The sequence below is a fragment of the Cariama cristata genome, unplaced genomic scaffold (assembly GCF_000690535.1).
Source record: "Cariama cristata isolate BGI_N322 unplaced genomic scaffold, ASM69053v1 scaffold8569, whole genome shotgun sequence".
Taxonomy (NCBI): domain Eukaryota; kingdom Metazoa; phylum Chordata; class Aves; order Cariamiformes; family Cariamidae; genus Cariama; species Cariama cristata.
In genome coordinates this window covers 42175-58204 of record NW_009636397.1, presented here as the reverse complement: position 1 = coordinate 58204, position 16030 = coordinate 42175, and the positions used below count along the sequence as shown (strand labels likewise).

Sequence of the window (16030 nt, the reverse complement as noted above, 5' to 3'; positions counted from 1 at the left end):
TGGCTTGCAACGGTTACTTTACAGAAGTACAGACTTACAGACTTTAGCTTCAAATTCATCTATGGATAATCAATTCGCAGAACTACACAATCTTTTTTTTGTTCTCCTTTAATACTTGAAAAAATTGAGAGAAGGATTTAAGGACTTTCTTAATCCCAAAGAACCAGCACATGGATTACTCGCAATCGGATCTAAAGGCAGTTGTGAAAATCAGTTAGAGAAAAGGTTACTCTTAAGATAGGTCAGCAGAGCATGTGAACGTAGCAATATTCGTGATGAATGTTCATTATATTTTGTACTAAAGCAGTCAATAGGGATTATTTTTCTATGCAAGTCAGGTGCACAGCATTTCTGTTAGCGCTGAGACATGCAAGCGGGATTTAGCATGACATTCCAAGCACTAAAATTCCTACTAAAGATTTAGGTGGGTCCAGATTATTTACTGAGCCTGACCAGTTACAGTGTCTGGGCACAGAACAACTGGAAATGAGACAAACCATCCAGCCACCCACAGAAGAAAAGCTTTGAGAGGTGCCAAGCCCAAGGAGAAAGTTTAAACAGACTTTTTTTTCCTCTTATTGCTATCTCCTTTCTTAGCAATGCAAGCTGTGAGAAGGGGCGAGTTTGAACTCATGTCCTGTACAAGCTGAATTTATAACAAGCTGAAAGGCAATTGCAGTCCTGGATCATAAAATCATAATGAATTTATGTTCCTGGTTTAAAACGGGGAATTATCCTTTGCTTATTAACTAGCTGGTGCTGCTCAGTATGCAATTTATACAGCCCAGTGTAACCTGAATTGGGAAATACAGCTGCACAAGGTTCTTATCATCTAAGTGTTACCAGAGAGCCTTCCCTTCAGATAAGCATGTAAAGAAAATACAAATATACACCTATGAAACAAGCCATGGTCACAGGCAAAAGTGCTTACGTCAGAACTACATTAGCTACAGCTACATGACTGTTAAATGCTTGCAAGTGGTATAGGCTGAATTTTACCTACACCGAAGAAGAAAAATATTCCAAAGTCAGTCCCAGGATGAGGGGTGAGTTTACTTAGCCTCATTTTTCTCTTGCTAGAGTCTAAACACACTGGCTGTTTTGAAAGCTTGAGGTTTGGTTTTCCTGGTCTCGTAAAGAGGGAGCTCTCCAAACGTCTTCAGTGTTTAACCACAAACATGGTGGGCTGTGGCCATTAATGCCTTAGTTCAACAGTGCCTTGAGCAGGAGTTTTATGGAGGAAAAAAAAATATTCCAAAACAGACACAACCACCCACAAATGCCATTTTTGTAATTTATTTGAACACCTATTTACTTCCTGCACAGCGCACAGTAATGTTTGTTTCTTCAACAAAATAAAACCATTTTCAAATGACACCTCATGTATCAGATGACACGATCCGTCCCTGGGCAGAACATCAGGTTTTCAAGCGAAACTTCAGTTTATGATCCATCAATAAGAAGTAGCAGAATGTACATATAGGCAAATCTAAAGGTAAAGCTTAACAGTATGTTAATGAAGAATTTTGATTATCCTATAAAAATAAGGACTGGTAATCCCATCAATGGCTAAGGAAAACAACATTTGCACACCTTTTGCAATAAACTGTACACATTTATGCAAGTTTTCCTATATTGTGTTACTACAAAGAACTCCACAATCATTTTCAATAAAGAAATTATCTCAAGATTGACAAAGCTTACCTCTCGGAGTGTAGGTTTGCCTTTGAAAAATTCTGTGTTTTTGCTACTTTTTGGTGGGTTAAATCTTAAATTTAGAAAAGCACATCCATTAGCAATAGCCTCTAAAGGAGCCGGCCCTTCATATGGAAATCCAAGACCAACGAACAGCTGAAAAATAGAAAACAAGGCCTATCTTAATTTTTGTTCTTTACAAAAACTGAAAGCTAAGAGCTAACTTAAAATAAACAATAATGCATTCAAAATGTACCAGCCTAAAAAAAGAATATAACGTTAAGAAAAAAACGGGTGACATTCAGCAGCTCACCCCCTCCTACCCAAGCACTAACGGAATGTCCTGCAAAACACATTGGACAATAATCTTCTGTAATGAGCTGAGGCGGTTTTTCATGGAGCTGAGGCAACAACAGACCCTTTCAGTTATATTTTTTTTTTTTTTGGGGGGGGGAATATAAATCATTTGGTGGTTTGATTGGTGTTGAGATGAAACTGCAGGGGCTCTCTTGCCGTTATAGGTTTTACTGTAGCAACTCCATGGCACAGTTACACTCCTGTTTGCCCCCTGGCTCCCAGACCAGCTAACCTGCTGGTTTTGCCAACAGGACCGTGCTCCTGGCACAGCCATTCAAACTCTTCTAAGGAAACCGGTAGATGGCAGCAAAGGGCAGCTGAAGACACCCTCCCCAGGCAGGCAGCAAGGGCTTGCAGGGAATTACCAGGGCTCAACGCCTCCAAGGGAAACCGAAGGAGGAAAAATGCATCACAAAGCGATTCCTCCATCAGCTGAGATTACAGCTGCGCTAGAAAAAGCAGTGCTTTTCTCCAATGTAAAGAAATCGAATGTTTTTTTCAGAGTTGTCTGGCTTTTATTTGGATCTTGTCCCCTTTCCTGGCCCAACATAATTAAAACCCCTAAACTAAATATAGGATTCTTCACCATTGTTTGAATTTCTGTATATAATGGTAGCATTACAAGCTCTGATTTGTAACAGCAATTTCTCAGCACTGCCACACGACTTCATGTATATATATATATAGCTACTGCTTTTTTCAAGAAAACAAAGAGCAATCTTCATAACTATTAGGATCCTGTATTCAGGATGTACGTATTCAAAGAGGTCAAATTATACTATTCTGCTTTAAATCTTCTGTAACTTGGAAGTGAATCCTAGTTACAGAAGATTCGGAACTGAAGGCTCTTTCTAGGAGCTGATCTTAACATTGATGTATAAACCAGTAGTCAGCGTTGCCGCGCACAGGCATTGCAGCACCAACCCTCTCCAACCCACGGCAACAACAGTATAAATTCTGAGGTGGCTCATTTTAACAATAACGTTAACGATTCTAAGCATAGTTGAGGACATACAATTTTCACTGCATGGACCCAAATATAGTTATTTCAGTTTTCAATTTTCAGGTTAAAAAAGTCGCCTACTTGCAAAAAGCTTCTCAGCTATCTTGCAGATTTAAATCTTACAGGAAACTCTGCAGTGGTTGATAAAAAAATGGTCTGGAAGACTAACTCCACTAAAGCTAGATTATCTAAATTTGGGGTTTATATATAGCATAAGATACATTACTTTTCAGTCAGAAAAATACATACGAAATTTCACCTCAAGAGGCTTAATTCAAAGAAAGGTAATATCTTGAAAATAATGAACTACAGATACGAAACCATTTCATGCAATCTGCACACATAATGTTATTTATTTAAACTGCTCCTTAGTTCAGGCAGAAAACCAGCTGAGAACCAGCAATTAAAACCATCTGAAGTATCAATTCTCCTATGATCCTGTGTCTGTCTGTTATGCAGAGAATGCTGGTTTGTTTGCTTAGTTTTTCACTTTTTTAATAAACTGCTGCTGTGCGCTGCTGAACAGTTCTGTGTCTGACTGGTCCGTTTATTTAGGAGGAAGCTCCATGGGGAAAGAAACATGGTTTTATGTTTTGACAGTACAGAGCACACTGTCAACATTTAATCTATAATAAATAGCTTACCACCTGTTTCACATCCATTTTCCAACCTTACCTCTAAGCAGCACCGTACCTTTGAAGCAAGGAAGAGGGATGTGTGTGATCGCTAGAAGGGTGCGTGGGTGCGTGCTGCCTGTTGGCCGGAGGTTGCCGCCTGGTTGACAGCTGCCTGCAGCCCCCCCCCCAGCTCCTTCTTCCAACCTTCCAAAAATCTTCTATCGCTCTCCATCACTTCCTCATCAGGTCAGCTGAAATTCCCAAACTGAATCTAGACCCTGCTTCTGAAAATTGCCCTTTATTAACCTTCCTTGGTTAGGGAGCTAGTATTTTGTATGGTATAAAGAGCGAAACTGAGGAATATCTTAATGGCCTCAAGAAAGTCACATTCATTATGATTAAAAAAGCAAATATTAGAGAACATAGGTCATTTCTGCAACTCATTCTTACGATGCTGTAATTTGCTAATCCTTTGAATTACATGCAGCTTGTTATTTACAGGAAGGCTAAAACAATCTGTCAAGGTGCTTCCTCAAAGTATGAGACAAATGCTGCAAGTCACTAACTGAAAGAAGTGGAAAAAAAAAAAAAAAGAAAAAATAACAGGCAACAATTTTCAGGTACTAGTGAAGCGAGCATCCACCCTCAGTACAGTTGAGGCTGTATGGAAGACGGTTATCTCCCACAAACCAGTAAAGATGTAGAACAGACTGTGTTTCCACTATTTTGCGATATACATGTACACTGTTGCCTCCATCACATAAGGTGCTGACTGTGGCTTTTAGGGTACTCTCTTACCGGACACTATGGTAACACAGTCCACCATGGAGAAGCACCTTCACCCTATGGTTGAAGATCTATAATGTAAATTTGACAATGTTGGTAACGTTAACTGTGGATACACAGGGTTCAAAAATGTGAGCCTTGATCCTGCTTTGTTAGCTGCAGCAGAATTGCTATGCAGAGTAGAATTCCTCTGTTTTTGTCCTCGTGTTGGCTGGGATAGAGTTAATGTTCTTCCTAGTAGCTACTCTAGTGTTATGTTTTGGATTTAGTATGAGAATAATGTTGATAACACACTGATGTTTTTCATTGTTGTTAAGTTTGTTAGTCTAGACTTACATTAAGTCAAGGATTTTTCAACTTCTCATGTGCAGCCAGCAAGAAGGCTGGAGGGGCAAAAGAAGTTGGGAAAGGCCAGCTGACCCAAACTGGCCAAAGGAATGTTCCATACCATATGATGTCATGCCCAGTACAAAAACTGGGGGGAGTTGGCCGGGAGGGGTGGATCACTGCTCGGGAACTAACTAGGCATCAGTCGGCAAGTGGTGAGCAACTGCATTGTGCATCACTTGTTTTGTATATTCTAATTATTTTATTGTAATTTTATTATTTTTATCATTATTATTATTTTCCTCCTTTCTGTCCTATTAAACTGTCTTTATCTCAATCCATGAGTTTTACTTTTTTTTTTTTTTTGTTTCTCTCCTCCATCTCACTGAGTGGGGGGAGTGAGCAAGCGGCTGCGTGGTGCTTAGGTACCAGCTGGGGTTAAACCATGACAGCTTTACTGGTTGATTAGTGCCTGAAACAATTTCATTTTCTGTATGTGAGCATTTTTCTCACCTTTCCAATGTTTTTGAAAGCCAGAACCATTATTTTTCGTACAGTGCTTGAACTAGGCACATGCCACAGTAGGCTCTGTGTGCTAACACCCCATGTAACAAGATGATTGCCAGGAGGAGTTTACAGTATAAAAGTATATCTAAAGGAGATAACAGCAAATAAATACAGATGTAAGATGATCATGGTAACAGCAGTGTGGTTTTATTTTTAAACCCATTTCCTTGTTTGCAAGGTCTGCTGCGCAGGTGTGTCTGTGCCCCTAGGTCTGCATGAATCAAAAAAAGAGATTCGTATCTGCAATCTCACTGGCCCAACCTGAGTAAAGCAGGTGTTGAAACCCTTAAGCAGGAATACTCTGGTCTTTGTAAGAAAGGCTCCTCAGGAACCTTTTCTGCCTTTGCAGTGAACTGAATCCCTGGTTTGGAACTTCAGGCTTTTGAATTGGCCGCTCAGCATCAGACCAGTCAAGACACCATAGTTTTCCGATTATAATGTCAGCAGTCCTTTCATGGTGCAGTAGCTAAGCGGAGACTTCTCCGACATGAAAAATGCCTCACAACCACTCCGGTGAAAAAATTGTAAGAAAGGCTCCTCAGGAACCTTTTCTGCCTTTGCAGTGAACTGAATCCCTGGTTTGGAACTTCAGGCTTTTGAATTGGCCGCTCAGCATCAGACCAGTCAAGACACCATAGTTTTCCGATTATAATGTCAGCAGTCCTTTCATGGAGACTTCTCCAACATGAAAAATGCCTCACAACCACTCCAGTGAAAAAAGTGTGGTTTTGTTTTATTTTTGGAAACCACCGACTTTCAGTTGACACTAAGCAATTTATTTGTGGAGTTCATGGCATATTCCAGAGACTAAATGCTATAGTTTCATAAACAGGAGTGTTTATCTTCTCCCCTTCCCTTTCTAACATTACTGCACTTTATCTAATTTATACTGTCAGGTTGGGAGGTTTATCACTACTGCTGTATGCCTTCTTACTGAACTTATATATTCTCTTCTGAACTACAGAAAGAGAAGTGTAGCAAAGGTTAACTATCTTGACCTATTTCTCTCATGAATATAAAATACTTCCTGGAAAAGTCAATCCTTTTGTGATTGAAACAACTTCAGAATAGAATCACTAGTTAAATGTCTTTTCAGCTGATTTTGTGAAGCATGTGGAAGTAAAAAATACAACACCTCATAAAAGGCAATAGGAAAACAAACTTTTTTTTTCATATTTCTGTTTATCCAACACTGCAACAGGATTTCTCCCAAACTGTCTGAACAGGGTGTTGCTCCTATTTTTATTAATCACCATTCAAAACTGTAAATTCCAATTAGTAAAGGAATTTGGATTCCCTCAAAAATTCACAGTGACTCAAAGGAACAAGTTGCATCTGAAACTTTCTTGAAAGGAGGAATATTTCTCAAGAATCCAGTACTGGTTCTTCCAAGAGAGTTTGGTCCAACTCCTCCAGCTGCCCACTTGGCAAGAAGCCACGTAAGTTGGCAGGAAGGCTGCCAGCTCGCCTACTCTATTTTTCTCTGACGTGATGAATGGCTTTACATCTTCTCATTAGGAACTGTTGACATGTCTCATTTTTGTCATGCACTACACAGCTGAACTAGCCGTGATGAATCTCAAACAGCCCCCTCCTACTTGGAAAACACATTTATTCTGAACTGCGTTGCTTTATAATACACACCAGAATGAAATGGCAGCTGCATGCTTTTGAGAATAACTGTCCCCTATACCAGCTACTGCAGAGAGACCAAATACATTTTGGGAATGCAAAGCTCTGATCAAGAATCATGTCTGAGCCGTTACCTATCAGTATTTTCCTGTCTAAAGGCAAAGCGAAGCAGTGCAACATAAACTGATGCTTCTGCGTACACTGAACTGTGCGATTTGTTAAATTCTTATTTAGCTCTGACTTTCTGAAAACTAGACCGTTTGTCAGCTGACCTAACAAAAACCTGCTAACGCAGTGTTGAAATCACATGCATTGAAAGACCATCCTCGCCCTTGGGTCTCAAAACGTATGTTTAGAAAAAGAAAAATCTGAAAGTTTCTGGAAGGTTAAAGACAAAGGGTGTTGCTTGGAGACAGCAAAGAGCAGGCCTAGATGGTTCAATCGAGCATTGTACCCACAGATGTTACCATCCCGGAGTTACGGCTCTGATTATTCACATATATTCAGCACACTGATTGTCTAGTGATAAAACCCCATAACTAAATTCATTAGGGGGCTCTGCTCATGTTGCCTAGTGATTAAAGTGATTATGACTAAAAAGTGTCCTTGAACATCACTGGATGCATGGGTACACACACACACGAGGCTCCTCAGGGCACAAAGCTCCCATTCAAGTCAGCTTGATTTTTGTGGAAAACTTGCACTTATTTTAGCAATTCAATCCACGATCCATTTGATATAAACACAACTGACCCACACAGGCAGCAGATGGCCAGTAGACAGGTGAGTGGTGTTCTACACTAAGCTACGTTAAAGTATTGTCTCTTAAAGGATATAAAAATCTGAAACTGTGAATGTGCAGGCAACAAGACGACTTAGAGCAAGTATGTCTGTTGATCAACACTGAGTGGCAACCATATGCTAAGGCAGAACAGCCAGTGTACCTATGAGATACTAAGCATCAGCTAGCAGAAAAAAGCTCAACATAAAAAACAACCCCAAAATCCACCTTCAACTGAAAAAGTCCAAACAAATTAGATTGTAAATCTCAGTTTCCACTGTCAATCTCAGGATGCTGCTGTTTTACTTTTTCTGTTAAACTACATCTATATATAGATATATATATACACATATAAATATATAGAACAGTATCAGACAGGAATAATAACCAAAATTTGTGACGCAGTAAGCCATAATTCATTTAATTTCATTCTGTTGCAACATCAACACTGCACTCCCATTTGCCTGACAATAAGCACTAGGAGAAGCAGATGGACTCTTAACTGCTTATCATCAGATCAAAGTTTTGTTAGCCTGGCTGCATCAGAAATAAATAATTTCCTTAAAAGGAAAACAGCTTTTGTCATTTGCAAATCTGCTAACAAAATTTCAGAAAAGTCATATGAAAATACTGTTTGCAGAATTAATTAAAAAAAATTTAAGAAAGATTGTATGAAAAAAGATAATGTGATAAAAACACTGGCCTTCCTGATACAGGGTTCTGAAACACATTGATGCGTTTCTCAGTGCCATTCTACTAAGAAATGCGGCAAATTCTCAAAGGATTTTCCCAGATGTTAGGAAGAAAAAAAATACATAACCAATGCACAACAATAGTATAGAAAATCATTAACATCTAAAAGACTTGTAGGACTCTGAAAACAGTACAGCATAGATCCATGCTTTTCACAAAAATATAATTTGTGAAAAATAAGCAACTTACTGATCTCAGGAGTACTTCACAATCACAAGATAGTATCTTCCATCTGATACTGCAATTATTAGTCAAAAACTGAGTGAAACGAGTCTGGCAACTTCCTGTGTCACAAAACCCATATAACTGCACTCTGCTGAGCTACATAATCTGTACGCATCGACTTGAATTTGTCCTAAATTGAATGTGTCTTTACATTGCATCAGCAAATATAACCAATAACAACTAGATGAGCTATCTACTTAATATTGAAAATCAAGCTTTTTAGTCCAATATGTGTAATAGGTTGATAAAGAATAAGAGGAAGACTTAGTCAAACGTAACTATTATTATGAACTTTACTTTGTAAATTATAAGCACTTCAGTAATTCTGTAGGAAGTCCATCAGCTTATGTTACTATTCCAGTGAATAGAATGCTTTTTTTTTTGCCCAGGAGGAAGTCACTGTTTGTGCTGGGGTTATTACAACGTCAATATTCTTCCCACATTAGTACTATGATTAACACAGTGATTTCATACTCCACATATGCAAAAGCTGTGTAATCTCAGTATTATCTATGACAAAAGTAAATGTTGACTTTTTAATCTGCAACATTGTGTGTATCGGTATGCATCAAGTACATACACTCAGTGGTTGCCTTTAAAAAGTCATAATTCGCCAACAGCTGTCACACAGAGATGTCAAATTACCATCATTTTCCCAAATATTTCAAAAAGGAGATCTCTGCAGTCGTGTGGGAAGACTGGGAGGTGCTTGCTTTTTTCTTTTCTTTTTTTAATAGATTCTTCTGTAGAAGTGCACAGCAAGAAACTACCAACAATGGGGAGTAAGTGGTGCAGTTCCACACATTTTGCTAATTTTAAACACACAAGCGACTTCTTTCACCAACTGGAAGTTAAACATCCTATTTAAACGTAATCTACTGAAGTGTTTTAGTGTTGTAAGGTGCCACAACGATTATGAGAATGGCACAGAAAAGCATTCTAACCATGGGGATAAAAGTTTATTTATTTCAATGGAGGTACTGTCCCTTATCTTGAGTTCCCTTGACTGTGGGACCACAGGCAATGCACACCACAAAAAAGCACACTCTTTTGCTAGGTCTCTCTGCACAACTGTAGAGGAAGGAACTGAATGCCGAACGAAGTGCTTGCTTTTCTTCTTTTCTCCCCCAGAGAGTAGGGTCGCTCTTGGTTAAAGTCATTGGTAGGGCAGAGCAAGCATGCCTACCGTACGGCTTTCAGATATTACCTAACATTCACATCAGGGATGTAAAACAAAGCATGTTCTCAGCTGATAATCTCCTTGAGCTGAATATCACATTTAAGAAAATGAAAAATGCATTTATCCATGTTTCTCAAGATGGTTGTTAAATGTGTCTGTGACCGTAGGTTGTCATCCCTATTTTCTAATAATAGCTGTCGATCCACAAAACATGGACATAATGAAAAACGTATTCTTAGCACCCGGGAGACAACTTAAGGTCCTTTACATTTGATCATTTATTTTTCCAGTGCTTTTAAATTAGCTCATTCGTGGGAGGTGAAATGCATGCACTTCAGATACTGTCTATCTGTAGCTATTTTTGCCTCTACTCCCTCTTGACAAACTTACCTTGGTTTCTCTCAGTAGAAACTGCAAATCCCGCCCACTGAGTATACCATGGTTTTTTACGTAGCCGGGAATATAAATGGTGCTTGACCCATGAACAGTTCCATGGACTTCCATATAGGTGTGGATGATGTCCAGGTAAGACTTCTTATCCTGTAATAGCAACAATAAAGTATTTTCAGTCTTTACACATTTCAAGCAGTACTGTTCAATCAGAGCTGGTTTTTTATCTCCTGTACTACAAAAGCCAGAAAGAGTTCACTCATTCTTATGATGTCTATAATATTTGATCTTTCATTACATTATTAGTATTGGTTTTTACTAGATTCGAAGAAAACTGCAGCTTTTTTTGATAGTATAGGTATAAATATATCAATACCAAGGTCCTACTAATTTCTAATTGGACAAAAAACAGGTCACCATCAGATAGCTGTAATCTCAGCATGCCTAAACAATACTTGGCCTAAAAATACTAAAAAAACACCTCATTTTGAAATATCAAATTTTCACTCTGTTTTTGTGAGAGATGCAAAATAACTAGTTATTTTTTATCTTCTTCGTGAAGAAAAGGGTGAATCTCACCTTAGTAAGATGCACCCTTACCAACTGAATAACTGAAGACATATCTTTCTCTAAATAACTAGTATCTGAGTCTCGTGAGATACCTACAAATATTCCACTTATGTAAAGTTTTAAAGGCATTTTGGAAAAGACTCAGGGAAGAGTAATGGCTTTAGTGTCGCATTAATTAAAAAAAAAAAGTGCACCATCCCAGTTTGCAAACAAGAATTGCTTTAGTTTTCAATGCCATATGTTTTTTGAGTTTTAAAGACTACTAGCATTCCAAAAGCAATTAGCTGTAGACTGTATTTACAGCCAGTATGCAGCACAGATCAGAGAGACTTTCCCTCAATATTTGCACATAGTCTTAGTAACAGCTCTAAAATCAGGCAACAAGTTTCTGTACCTCTTGGCAGCAAGAGAGTTTTTAAGAATCTACTTTCACCCACTATTTTTGTCATGTAAATTCTGTACACTGTTCCTCCTGTGTGGAAACTGTGTGAAAGCTGGCCAATGATTTTACTGAAGTTCATTCAAAGGGCAAGTAGACTGGTGAAAAATCCTGTCTTTTCAAATCTTGGAGGAACAGTAAGGTATCAGGCCCAGGTGAATGAACGCTATCACTTCTTAAAACTTCCTTGCTAAATTACCTGTTGGCGTACATTTGAATACACAGGGTATTTAATGTCCTGTGACAACTGGCTTCTAGCTTTAGCTTGCTCTACTGGTGACACTATTTGTGATGAAGCAAATTGCCTGCCTCATCATTAAATCGCCCTGTTCTGGCAGCTATGCCAAGGCTGCACCAGTCAGACAATGTCCTGGGCTAAGTGTTATATAAAACAGCCCACAAATGGGGACAAATGTGCTTTCTTGTTTGATGTGGATGCTGTTAGTGTTAATTAACACAAATTCTTAAAAAAACTCAAAGCATGCTCCAATTTTTTATTTTTCCTTACTTCAAATTTCAATTACTCTGAAAGAGATATTCCTCCCGTTATTTGTAAAGTAAAGTAGCATAACTGGAAACTGTTGAGAAGCTCACATACTTTATTCAGAGAAAACCCATTGTAAAACTTTTTCTTTGCAAATGTACAGGAGAAATGTAAATGGAGTAGCCTGGTCTTGTTTGCAGAAAGCAGCAGTGGTCTGTCTCTAGAGGCGTAGCTTAATCCTGCCTGCCTGGCTTTTAGTACAGAGCCTATGAGTTAGGCTTTAGTGTTCTGAATGGGAAGAGAAGGCAATGAAGCCTGGGCAGTGCTGACATGATCTGCCTATAGTAAGAACAGGAATGCACTTGTGTCAGATTTTATTGGCTCATGTCACACGAACTGATGACACGAATGCACTCAAGAAAAATATGAGAAGCAAGGAGCTAGAAAGAACAAAACCGGGATTGCACTTACTTATTTTAACGATTTCAATGACAATTTTACAAACCTGTTACAGAATATTTAGCTGCTCTAAAATAAAATATTTGACATTAAAATTATTTAGTCTTTACAATCTTTCTAATGGTTCTTGAGAAACTGCGTTATGGGCTGTAGGACTGTTGAAGATTTTATATAGGTTCAAAAAACAATTATGAAAGAAAAATCCATGAAGCATTATTGAACAGACACACACAACTTTTGGCCTAAGAAGTCCATGTCTTTGGTGGCTGTGAAACATGCCTGATTTCACACTCTTCCTTATACATCAAGTTTTGGCTATTTTTGGAGTCAGAATACTGGACTAGATAAATCTTCGATCTGAACTGGCCTTGCTGCTATCATATTATCTTTATTAGCTCATTTTCAAAGATGAATGTAAAATGGACCAAAAGAAATGAAACATTTTCACAGGTCTCCTGTTTATAAGTGATGCTAATAAAAATCTGGTGGGATTCTGAGAAGCATCTGTGAAGTTTGTTGCTTAAGTTCTCCTGGAAACACTCTTTGATACATACAATGGACCTTGAATTTAACCCAAAGTATTCCCCAAATCATCTTGTTAGTAACGCATTCAATCTTTCTGCTATATCCATGTGCTGTCCTCTATAGAAATACCAGCACTTGATTGCTACAAACCAGGGAATATAGGATTGAAAAAAAAAAAGAAAAAAGAAAAAAAAAAAAGAGTATACTAAGATAGGATGAAAAGAACAGGCTTCCATGCTGTATTTACAGTTGTATTTTTTGGTGGAGCATTTATACTTAAACTCTTAAAGTTACAAAACCATGAAATAAATATTACTAATAAATTCAAATTGACTGAGCAGACATACAAATTATATTTAAAATTAATATATAACCAATCAATACCATTTAGGAAGACAAAGCAAAAGCAGTGATAAAATCAGCATGTTTTAGGCATCTCAGCAAGTACAAACAAGACATTAAATTAACTATCCATAACCTTAATTGGGAACGTTACTGAAGCATATGACTGACTGACTTCCTGATTCAGAGTCTGAAACCACAGATAAAACATTTAGTATCCCACACAGCATCAGTTCTTCCATCCACAATATTTAGAAAAATAATGGACTTTTAAATGGTGTTGCTGGGTTTCCACCTCCACAAGATAAGTACCGTAGACTGCGCTATAGAGTCTATAGAAATTATTCTTCTTCACAAGGGAAACCTTATAGGCAGATAGACATAAGCAAAGGAATTAATATGTAAAAAATTTATTAATTTGTTTTCAAACCAGAAGATTATAAACATGAAAAACCAACACACACAAGCTGAGAAAAATCTTCTGTCCCCCAAAGGGCAACCTTCTTCCTTTTAATCAAATAAAATTTTTATGGAACGATTGGGACCAAGAGCAGCATCTTCCCTTTACTCCCTGTACATAAGACAATTACTTTAATTTTTCCAAAAGTCTGTCTTTCTAAAGGAAACAAACCAAAAAAAGCCCAACCAAAAACTCAGAAGGCACAATTCACAAAACAATCACTCTTTTATTCCCTTATACACTTTTGAGTCAAAAGCAACTGTTTTCATAATCATCTATCAAGTACCATAAAAATACCCATTAGCACCCTATACCTTACACAACTCTCACCAACATTTGTCTCCTTTTGCATTTAAGTAGTCCTGAATTTCCACATTCCTTGTAGAAAAGTGTTATTTTGGATCATACAACTATATATTGTAATAAGCCTCTTCACAAAAATAAACAGGACACATAATTCAATTCTAAATGTTAAAAACATTGAATCAGAAAATGAGAGAGTGCAAATACGGCATTTCTAAATAGAAAAGCTACAAGTAAATAAATCAAGAAATGTGATTTGCAAACAAAATATCAACATTCCTTCAACTGTTGATCCACTTCCTAAGCTTGCTTGCTTGGGTGCAGATATAAATATTCTTTTATCTTAAAACATTTGACAGTAAACTCCAGATTTTTACTTTCTCCAAAATTAATTCAAAGAGAAAAGATCGTGGGCTGCTGGCTAGTAATGCAAAATCAACATTCTCTGCAGAGTTTGTATCAGACTGTGCTATCCACCCATGTCTGCTGCCATACTGCAAATCCAGACTTCGAGCACGAAAGATAACTACACCAAAAAAGCGCAAATTATTTCTCTTGAGAATCAAAATGGAAGCTTAACGGTGAGTAACAGTCATCCAAACCTTTTCTGAAACAATTTTTCAGCAGCTAAAATAAACATGCCATTCAGCAAAGTACTTTTTGTGATCATTGACTGCAGAACTGTTATTACTTACTGCTCATCAATTATTTCCACCTACTTTTAAAAGCATCATGAGCCTTTCTCATCAAAGAAATCAAATGACAACTGTCTGATATTTTTTTTCCCTAGGACAATGTCGACAAGAAGACACAGTCTGAAGGGCTGAAATTTTAAGTTTAGTGGGTGAAAAGTTGAAGCATAAAAGCTACAAAAATACGTCGTAGAAACACGACACATTAAGAACTAAACTCTGCTTTTAGTTTTCTTGATGTAGTAGATGGTGGTAATTAACAACTCTGCTTTACCATCAGTTTGTGAGTCCAAGGTAATCACAGTATTTTGCAATTTTGAAGCATTCAGATACCCTCACAGAACACCAGAAATCAGCACTGAATGAAACGAAGCACCACACAGGCAGAACTACAGGCCAACTAAATTACAGAAGAGCTTGATTCAGAGTCCTAAACTGGTTTATAGGTTGGCAGTTCAAACTGCAAAATGTATGTAAAAGAGCCCATATACCCAGTCTCACTTTCTTAGATTGAAAAAGTCCAAAGACAATGGTTTTACAAAACTTGACAAATGTAACTCAGAAAAGTAAGTACTGGGACAGATCTTATTAAGTCTAGAAGTCCCAACATCTGGGTGCTTATTTGCCAAAGTGTCAAGTTCAAGGTAAGCCAAAAATCCAGTGTATATACAATGTATGACAATTGAGACTGTGACTCAAATGTAAGATTGGAAAATCTCTCTTTTCAAGAACTGTCACTCTCTCAAAGACTTTTCAAGACATCCTTGAATAATGAAAATCCTGTCTACCAGGGAACTGGAAGAGAGCACAAATGCTGGAGAATTCAACATACAACGATATTAAGAGAGCTGAACAGATACAGTGTTTAACTGTAACAGCTCTGCAGTGGTAAATCACAAGGAGATGATGGTGTCTCTTGGAGCTCAAATATAAAACTTTCAAACTGCTAGCCACGGACTACTTAATGCAGAGTACTGTATCTGTAAATGGATCTGGAGAGGGTTCAGCGATTCACAACTAGCAAGTGTGAACTCTACACTGAACAAGTTACCTGAGACTTAAATGAAGTGTTAACTATACAACCCTATAAAACCAACAAAATTACAACAGTGAATTCTTTCTGTACAAGGAAATCCTCTCTCACCAAACTGGTAGTGTACTCTGAAGAAGCCAATAAGCATGTAGAAACTCTTTGAAAGTTCTTAAAGGAACTAAGTCTCTTTTGGATAGAAGGGAATCATTCTTGTGAATGAACAGTCATCATGCGAAAAAAAATAGAGAAGTGACAAAGTGTGCAGTCAATACAATACTATTCAGAGCAGCAAACCTGAAACTAACTTCAAACTGTTGCAGAAGAACATCACAATACTGAACACTTGGGCTTGTAAAGCTTTTGATAAAGGCCTCTCAGCAATCTAAGGGACAGACTGACTAGGAAACAGA

At 37.8% G+C, this 16030-nt stretch overlaps 1 protein-coding gene across 1 annotated transcript in view; it reads right to left on the bottom strand.

Moving 5' to 3' along the window:
• The window catches only part of MGAT5 (mannosyl (alpha-1,6-)-glycoprotein beta-1,6-N-acetyl-glucosaminyltransferase), a gene marked incomplete at its 5' end in the record, with an annotated part of 59916 nt that overhangs the window by 9882 nt on the left and 34004 nt on the right, over positions 1 to 16030 (bottom strand). The window contains 2 exons of the mRNA XM_009707902.1: positions 1705 to 1851; positions 10314 to 10463. Coding sequence (XP_009706204.1) covers positions 1705 to 1851; positions 10314 to 10463 — 297 coding nt within the window. The remainder of the gene's footprint in view (positions 1 to 1704; positions 1852 to 10313; positions 10464 to 16030) is intronic.